At 56.7% G+C, this 8,945-nt stretch overlaps 1 protein-coding gene across 3 annotated transcripts; it reads left to right on the top strand.

Moving 5' to 3' along the window:
• The first annotated feature begins 229 nt into the window (after positions 1 to 229).
• SLC35C1 (solute carrier family 35 member C1) lies at positions 230 to 8,628 on the top strand. 3 transcript variants are annotated; one of them, XM_004763175.3, is made up of 3 exons: positions 230 to 318; positions 1,987 to 2,513; positions 6,368 to 8,628. In XM_004763175.3, exons 1-3 carry the CDS (start codon positions 287 to 289, stop codon positions 6,925 to 6,927), a joined length of 1,119 nt encoding a protein of 372 aa, XP_004763232.2. In that variant the 5' UTR covers positions 230 to 286; the 3' UTR covers positions 6,928 to 8,628. The 3 variants fall into 3 exon arrangements, with proteins under 3 accessions (XP_004763232.2, XP_004763234.2, XP_004763236.2); XM_004763177.3 differs by lacking the exon at positions 230 to 318 and adding an exon at positions 529 to 633; XM_004763179.3 differs by lacking the exon at positions 230 to 318 and adding an exon at positions 629 to 714.
• The last annotated feature ends 317 nt before the right edge of the window (positions 8,629 to 8,945 follow it).

The following is an 8,945-nucleotide window of genomic DNA, read 5'->3' as shown; positions in this document are numbered from 1 at the left end:
AGGACGTTGGAACCCCCTGGAATTGTCCTGCCAGCCCCCTCCTTTTTACAACAAAGAGAACTCTGAGGTGAGCCGCCCAACACTGGTGCTAGAGGAAGAACCAGGGAGAAGTCGGCCCTCCAGGCTGCCTGGTGAGTGACCGACCCGGGCTGGTGCAGACTTCCCAGGCCCGGATCCTGGAGGAGGGCAGAGAACCCTCCGCTTACTACGAGCAGGAAGCGGTTCCCGCGCGCCCTCCGGTAAGCGCAGGCGGGGCGCGGGGCGCGGGGGGCGCAGCAGGCCAGGGATGAAGCCGGGTCCCGGGACGTGGAAGCGGCGGTAATTGGAGTTTGGTATCCCGGGCGCGCCGGGCAAGGGTACTGGGCCTCGGGTGGGCTTAGAAACAGAAGGACCCGTGCTCCCACGACTGGCTGGACAGCCCGGGGCCAAGGTCAGGCTGGGGCCCGGGTCGTCCCGCCACCACCTGCGGGGCCCACAAGGGGAGCAGGCGGGAGAGGTTGGCTGGGCGCCCGCGCCCGGGGCGGGGAGCAGGAAGTCTTCTCCAGCGGGAGCGCCCTAGGCGCGGTGCTGCAGGTGTGGCGCTGCAGGTGCAGCGCTCAGTAGCGCCGGCGGGAGGCCACTGCCTTAGAGGAGGTGAGCGCCGGGTCCCCACGGAGGCCCGGGAACGCCAGCCCTGGGGCCCGAGCTGGCGGCTAGGCCCCTCTTGAAGAAAGGGTTTGTTAAAAGGAGGATGGAGCCGGGGGGTGTGTTGCCTCGAGGCTCGCATAAGGCTGTTCTCAGATTTGGGGGGGAGGGGCGGAGAGATCGCGCAGACTGATTGAAGTGTCCTGAAGGGGTTTTGTGGCCTCCGGCCTCCGGGAGCGCGACGGGGTTGGGGTGGGGGCGGTCCTCAGGTTTGGAAGAGGGATGGGGTAAGTGACAGTGAGGGAAAGGAATGGAATGCGACAAGGGAGAGTGAGCTAGGGCTAATAGAGGGAGCTGGTAGGGGTTGTCTAGGCGCCCAGGGACGCGAGGAGCTGCCGAGGCTCTGGAGGTGCTGTCGGGCCCGGGATGGGGGAGGGGGCGGCGGACATGCAGGTGAGCGGAGTCCCGGGTTAGCTTCTGGTGGAGACGGAGCTGGGGTTGGGGGGGGGGGTGCTCTCAGGAAGGTGGTCGAGGCTCAAGCACCTATAGGAACCTTCTGTGGAAGCCGATCGTCCCCCACCATCCCCGAGCTAGGAGCGCGCAGAAGCGGAGAGGCGGTTGGGGGCCCACACGCAAGCCTGACTCTGAAGGCTGATTCTCGCGGGCTGTGGCTTTAAGGGTGACGCCAGGCGTGCGGGCCCTTTAAGGAGGGGTCGGGGGCGTGTCAGGAAATGAGTCCTGGGCCCGCCTCGCGGGGGAGCGCGGCCTCGGATGTCCGGAGGCTCCGCCGCTGAACCGGAGCTGGGGCTGTGGAGGGCTTCCCGCTGCGGGCTTGGGCCGGCCCGGCCTCCTCCTGCGTCCTTCAGACCCTGCCTTGAGCACCTCTGACCTTCCCTGCACCCCTCTTTCCCAGCGCCCCCGCACGCCCTCCTTCCATTCAGCTTCCTGCAAGCCTCCCCTTTCTCCCTGCAGACGCCCAAGACTCCCTCTCTCCCCCAGGCTGTCCTCCGCCCTTTTTCAGCACCTTCGCCCTGCCTTCCTCCTCCTCCCCTTCTTCCTCCCTCTCCCTACCCTTCTTCCTGAGACACATCCCTACCAGGCACAAGGCCCTTCTCTCCTGACAAGTCTTCTAACCTTAGCCCATTCCTCACCCCTCCCCGTGTCTTGTCTCATGCGCCCCCTCAGAGTGGGAGCAGGTTGTGGGGCCCCCCCAAACAGAACCTCTGGATGGGGAGGCCTCTAGGCCACCCCCCCATGTGACAGTTGAGGGCTGTGGCTGGCAGATAGCAGGCAGGAGTGGATACTGCCCAGTACTCTAGTTCTGGCGGTAGGGTGACCCAGTTCCTCTGCTATCATGAACAGGGCCCCTCTGAAGCGGTCCCGGATCCTGCACATGGCACTGATGGGGACCTCCGACCCCTCGGGCGAGGCAGAGGCCAGCAAGGAGAAGCCCTTCCTGCTGCGGGCACTGCAGATCGCCCTGGTGGTGTCGCTCTACTGGGCCACCTCTATCTCCATGGTGTTCCTTAACAAGTACCTGCTGGACAGCCCTTCCCTACAGCTGGACACCCCCATCTTCGTCACCTTCTACCAGTGCCTGGTGACCACGGTGCTGTGCAAGAGCCTCAGCACCCTGGCCACGCTCTGCCCTGGCACCATGGACTTTCCCTCCCTGCGCCTGGACCTCAGGGTGGCCCGCAGCGTCCTGCCCCTGTCCGTGGTCTTCATCGGCATGATCACGTTCAACAACCTGTGCCTCAAGTACGTCGGGGTGGCCTTCTACAATGTGGGCCGCTCACTTACCACCGTCTTCAACGTGCTGCTTTCCTACTTGCTGCTCAAGCAGACCACCTCCTTCTATGCCTTGCTCACCTGCGGAGTCATCATCGGTGAGTAGCCAGCCAGGGCCATGGGGAGGGAGGGGGCACAGGGGACCAAAACCCCAAAGAGCAACCCTGCCAAGCATCTTTGGACTTTATCTGTCCCCGTTCCCTTGCCCAGAGTCATGTGAGGAAGAGCCTGGGGCCCAGAGAGAATAAGCTTCCTGAGGTCGCCCAGCAATTTAGGGGCCCAACGTGGGCCCCTCATAACAACGAGATGGAATTATAATCTATATCACACAGGGTGAGGGAAAAAACCAAGGTAGAGAGAAGTCCAGTAATCTGTTGAAGATCACACAGCTAATAAGCGGCAGAGCTGGGATCTGACCTCAAGCAGTCTGATCCCTATGCTTGACCACTGTGTTGCTTCTCAAGGGTTCAAGTGCCCTGACTCCCCCACCCAGTGCTATTTCCAGAGGAGAATACATCTTGCACTAAATATGCCATCACCCTCTGACCTTGCAGGCTTATAGTAATGGCTAGGAGAGTAGAAAACCATAAGCTTTGAGAGGTCTTAGCTGTCTTTCGACACTTGGCCCTGAGAAAGGAAGAATTATTGATGGGGACATTGTGCTGATCATTCCCACAGAGCATCTCCTGTGTTCCCCAGAGGTTCCCTGAGTGGTAACATCACCCTCATCAACTCCAGACCAACAAGGAAACTGAAACTCAGGTTAAGTTACTTGTCCAAGGCCATACAGCAAGGAAGTAGCCAGGCAGGGGCATAAACCCAGACTGGCCAGACTACCAGGCCTATGTTTTTAACCCCTCTGCTCTGTTCTTGTGCCCTAGGATTGCAGCTGCACTAGCCAGCACACTAGCCACTGACACATGTGTCTATTTCAAAGTTTATTCAAATACAGTGACATTTTTTTTTTTTAAAGATTTTATTTATTTACTTGAGAGAGAGACAGTGAGAGAGAACATGAGCGAGGAGAAGGTCAGAGAGGGAAGCAGACTCCCCATGGAGCTGGGAGCCCGATGCGGGACTCGATCCCGGGACTCCGGGATCATGACCTGAGCCGAAGGCAGTCGTCCAACCAACTGAGCCACCCAGGCGCCCCTACAGTGACATTTTTTAAATTCAGTTCTTCAGGGAGGCACCAGGGTAGTTCAGCAGGTTAAGCCTCTGCTCAGGTCATGATCTAAGGGTCCTGGGATCAAGCTCCGCATAGGGCTCTCTGCTCAGTGGGGAGCCTGCTTCCCCCTCACTCTCTGCCTGCCTCTCTGCCTACTTGTGATCTCTGCCAAATAAATAAATAAAAATCTTTTTAAATAAATAAATAAAATTCAGTTCTTTAGTTGCAGGTGTTATAACCTGATTCTGTAGCCACATTTCAAGTGCCCAGTAGCCTCATGTGGCCAGTGGCTACTGTATTGGATGGCACAGATGATAGAATGCTTCCATGATCACAGAATGGTTTTTTGGAGCATTCTGGTTTTTTGGAGCATTTTAAAGGAGCACCCACTTCCCTCAGAATCCGCCCAGTGCTCTGTCATCCAGGAATGTCGCCTTTTCTTCGAACCTGTTTTTCCTGGTGCCGTAAAGTTCGTGTTGATTGACCTACATATTATTTGCTGGCATCTCAGAGTCCCAGGCCGAGGGCCCCTCCCCTGCCACCCGTCCTAGAAAATGTCACCCTCATCGAGCAGCTGCTGGGTCTCAGACTCCTCTGTCCAGCCCCAAGATGGGAGAGGGGAGAAGGCTGGGGTTAGAGCAGAAGGAGCTGCAGAGGCCCCTGGCAGAGTATCAGCTGCCTGCACTCCCCCTGCTCTGCAAAGCCGGTCCCTCCAGAGCTGATGCAGAGTTCCAGGCCTTATTTAGCCAAATGCCTCAGGAATCTCCAGTTGAGCCCTACAGACCTCAGGAGGTGGGGTATGGGGTGTGGGGAATCTGGGATGGGAAGGAAATTTGCATACAGAAAGGTGAATCGCTAGGGAACTTGGGTCCAGGTCCTAAAAGTAATCAAGGTCATATTCGCTGGTCATACCGATGAGGCTGAGCTGGGTCAGCTGGTGCTTCCTGCGGGCCCCAGACTTGGCCCCCTCTCGGCTGGGCTCCCCCTTAAAGTGCGATGCAGAAACTTGGATGCAGAAACTTGTGGTAGGTGTCCCTCCTGGACTCGGAAAGTAGCAAGCAGGCGGACGGCAGGTGCTCTGGGCAACCCTCCACACCCCTGGAGCAGGTGTACAGATAGCTGTTTGCCAAGAAAGAGAGTACCGCACATGAGGGCCGACACTGTAGTAGACGCCTGATCTCCTTCAGCCCTCAAAGCCACCTCCGGGACAACCTCCATTCCTGTGGTCACTCGGTCAGTCAACAAACACTAACTGACAGCCGGCCACATGCCAGAGATCATGCCAAACTTTGGGGATACGAATCTGGCAAAGGTGGACGGGCATGGTGGTGATGCCTGGTCTTGAGTTCTGCTGCAGGGGTGAGGCTGTGATTGGGGTGGAGAAGAGCACCCAGTGGGGGTGGAAAGGAGGATGGTGTCGGGAATGGGGTGATCCAAGCAGGCGTTCTGGAGGAAGGACTAGATAGGTATAAGGAAGGGGTGAGGAGAGAATGTTCTAGACAGAAAAAAAGTACCCATGCATTTCTTCCTGTTTGGACCAGAGTGGGACTCCCCAGACAGGAGGCTGCCCAAGTTAAGTGAGTCTGGAAGGTTTCCTGAGGGTTGTAGGCGAGGAAGGGCTTTAAGTAGATCTATCTGTACTTGAGGACGATCATTCTGGTTGCAAGTGGGAAGTAGTTTGGTTGGAGGAGGGGGTCAAGAAAATGACTCAGGTCTCTCCAGAGGAAGGAAATGGGAGCTTAGGAAACTTTAGCCGACTTTCCTCAGGCCACACAGCCTCTCAACAGCAGAACCCAATTAGAGCCCAAATCTCTCTGACACCAGAATTCAGCCCCTGCCTGCCCAGAAGGTGGGGTCTCGCTAAAGAGATGGTATAGTCGTTCCCAAGGGCAGAGGCCTAACAGCTCAGGACAGGCAAGGGGTCTTGGCAGGGAAGCCCAGGCAGGAAGAAGCCAAAGGGAGGTCTGGTATTAAGAAAGACTTACTCCCTGGAGGGGTGGCTTTGACCTTGATGCTTGAGTAGAATCCCCCAGAAAGAAGGATGAAGGCGTTTCTGGTGCAGGACACAAACAAGAACACTGCGTCCCAGTGTGAGAAGCAGGAAGATGAGAGAGACAATTTGGGACAATCATGGGACAGAGACAGGCAAAGGTCCAGGAAGGCCAATGTGCCAGATGGAAGAGTGCAGTCTTGGGGGGCAATGGGGAGCCATGGAGGCTCTGTGAGCAGGAGGTAACACAGACCGAGTGTCCAAAAGAGTGGACTGTCCCCAAAGACCTCGGGCCACAAGTGACTCAAACTCATTACAGGCTCCCATTCTTCAGACAAGGAAGCTGAGACTCTGGGACCTAAAGTCACTTGCCCCAAGTCACCTTAACCACGAAGTGCTCAACCCTTTGGAGCTCATTTCCAACGTAACTTTCCAGATGCCTCAAGCCAGCACAGTCGTGGATTATGGGTTCTCAGAGCACACTGCACTGTTTTATGGCCCTCATTACAATTGTAATTAAAGAAATAATTGGGAAATGAATCGTTTTAATGTCTTCCCGCTCTGCTAGAATGGAAGCTCCCGAGAAAGCATTCGTGTCCTGGGCCACTTCCCAGCCCTCGTATGGTGCTTTGCATGTATTCGAGCGTTTGGACGCCTCTGTTGCAGACAGGGCAGGGAGGGATGGGAGGGTGAGGACGGCATTACACTCTGTGAACTCCAGTGGCAAAATTCTCTGTCCTTCTTCCTCCCTGACCTCATCCCCCTTGACCCTCCCCTCTACCCCCCCCTCGCAGGTGGCTTCTGGCTCGGTGTGGACCAGGAGGGGGCAGAGGGTACCCTGTCTTGGACGGGCACCCTCTTCGGCGTGCTGGCCAGCCTCTGTGTCTCACTCAACGCCATCTACACCAAGAAGGTGCTCCCGGCCGTGGATGGCAGCATCTGGCGCCTGACCTTCTACAACAATGTCAATGCCTGCGTCCTCTTCCTGCCCCTGCTTCTGCTGCTGGGGGAGCTGCAGGCCCTCCGCGACTTTTCCCAGCTGGGCAGCGCCCACTTCTGGGGCATGATGACCCTGGGCGGCCTGTTCGGCTTTGCCATCGGCTACGTAACCGGTCTACAGATCAAGTTCACCAGCCCCCTGACCCATAATGTGTCGGGCACGGCCAAAGCCTGTGCCCAGACGGTGCTGGCGGTGCTCTACTACGAGGAGACCAAGAGCTTCCTTTGGTGGACCAGCAACATGATGGTGCTGGGGGGCTCCTCTGCCTACACCTGGGTCCGGGGCTGGGAGATGAAGAAGATTCAGGAGGAGCCCAGCCCCAAAGAGGAGGAGAAAAGCAGCATGGGGGTGTGAGCTGCTCCAGGAACCTCGGGATGGCCCAGTCAGGGAAAAGGCCCAGGGTAGGGCCCAAATAGCCATGAAGACATCTCTCTGGACCCTGAGTAGGGGGTCTGGAGGGGGTATTGTTTACAAACCTGATCACAGTCTGGTGGTTAAAATGAAACCAGTGTTGTCAAGGGATGTCAGAAAGTGGCCAATCCTATCTCAACCCCATGCCCTGTTTCTGGGTTTTGTCTTCCTCTAGGGAGGATGGGACCCCATGGGAACGGCCACTTGGGTTCTCTGGAAGAACCCTCACTTTCAGGGAGGCAGCACCCCTTCCTGTTCCCCTTCCAGGGCTTTCTACCTCCACGTGACCTTTGGAGTTGGGGACAGGCCACAACCATTTAGGGACAGCAGTAAGTCTTCACTTGCACCCGGGGGAGATGGGGGTGCGACTCCACCACAAACCAACTAAAGGGATTAGGGAAACCTCATCTCTCTGAGTCCCAAGACAAGGAGTGGAGTTTTGATCCCACCAATCAGCTGCCCTCTAGAAGAAAGTGTGAACAGGGCTGAGGGAGGAAACTGACAAGTGTTCCCTCCTCTCTGCGTCCAGCCCAGCAGGCCCCATGGAAGGGCACAGAGGATCATTTGTCCCCGACCCTGGCCTTGGGCCCCCCAGGGCCTGCTGGGAAGAGGCCTGGGAATGGGGTACCTCATGGGAAAGCACCCTTTTCCCACCATCTGTATCCTGTGTTCCCAGCTTTTGGACACAGGGGAGCCACACAGCTTGAAGAGGTTAAGCAGGGCCATTAACACCCACCCCAATCCCTGACACAAAGAAGTGTCCTTCCTCCCCTCCAGAGGGGCACCTGGCCCAGGTAAGACCTCCCAGCTTGGCCTTCTCAGAGCTGCATCCCCAAGGGGGCTGCTAGAGCAAGGGTCCTGGCTCTGAGCCCCTCACCCCCGCTCCCCTGCGGTGCTTTGCCATTCCCAGATCCTGATTCTTGTGCAAGGGTTGCAACCTGGCTCTGATGAAGGAGATAAACTGCCATGTTTCTTCCCTGAGGTTAGGGCTGAGAGAAGTTTCTCCTCCCCTCACCCCTTCCCCGTGACCTCATGCCGGCCTTCACAGTCCCTGTCCTTTCTGTTGCACTCTGTTCCATCTCCTTGGGATAATGCCCTCCTGTTTTTAGTCGTCACGGGGGAAAGGTTGGGGAGGGCGAGCTTCTAACTCAAGGTGGTTTCTAAGGAAGTGAGTAAGGCCTGATGCCCTGAATGGAAACGGGAGTAAGACACTGTAGTGTAAACCCCCACCGCTGGGTTCTTTTCTTTTCTGCAAAGCAAGTGCCTGACTTAGCTCTGAGGGCTGAAGCAGCCACATCAGAGATCGCCAGCCACTGCACGAGACAGGGCCAGGCCACTTTCCCCATCAGAGGCCCCTTGGTTTTTAAGATCTTGGTTGATTTCAGTAACTGATCATTTGGGCCATTTGTTTGTTTGTTTTTTCTCCTCCTTCGCTTTAAATTTCCACTCCTATATTTTGAACTCACGAATAAAGAGGGAGCCCACAAAACCCTTGACCCCCCAATAAAAGCAGAACCCCAGGCCTGCGTGTGCGCTCTCATTCTCTCTCCCTGTCCCCTCCCAACACCACCTTGCTGTGTGGCCCCAGGTGTGCTGTGTGGTTTCCAGATCCTATAAGTAATAAACCTTTATTTTTTCAAAGTTTCTGATGGCTATTGCTGAAGGGTGTCTTGTAATCACAAGAACTGCAGGGGCCAGTCCCGTGGCCACATGGCCTGTTGACAGGCTGAGACCACCACAAAACAACCAGTGTGGCTGCGTGATTGCCCTTGCAGTCAACCAAGGGGAATGCGCTTGTTACCTGTGGCCTGCTTACCAACCACCCAAGTCAGGCAGGTGACACCATCTGGAAAAGGAACACGGCTTGCTGGAGAGTGTCACGCTGCCGAGGACAGTCTCTTACTGCTTCTAAGGTGTGTGGCCTGAGGTAGCCCCACCCAAAAGTTCGAGGCTGCCATGAT

The sequence above is a fragment of the Mustela putorius genome, unplaced genomic scaffold (genome assembly GCF_011764305.1).
Source record: "Mustela putorius furo isolate JIRA1106 unplaced genomic scaffold, ASM1176430v1.1 tig00003859_pilon_pilon_pilon, whole genome shotgun sequence".
In the NCBI taxonomy this organism is placed as follows: Eukaryota; Metazoa; Chordata; class Mammalia; order Carnivora; family Mustelidae; genus Mustela; species Mustela putorius.
Note: the sequence above shows the minus strand (reverse complement) of the source record. Positions and strands in the feature narration are given on the sequence as shown.

Bases quoted from the DNA above. Each gene is read 5' to 3' on its own strand.
- SLC35C1 (XM_004763175.3), top strand. From the start codon at position 287: ATGAAGCCGGGTCCCGGGACGTGGAAGCGGCG. The intron at 319-1,986 runs GTAATTGGAGTT...TATCATGAACAG, and splicing joins CCCGGGACGTGGAAGCGGCG to GGCCCCTCTGAAGCGGTCCC. The intron at 2,514-6,367 runs GTGAGTAGCCAG...CCCCCCTCGCAG, and splicing joins CACCTGCGGAGTCATCATCG to GTGGCTTCTGGCTCGGTGTG.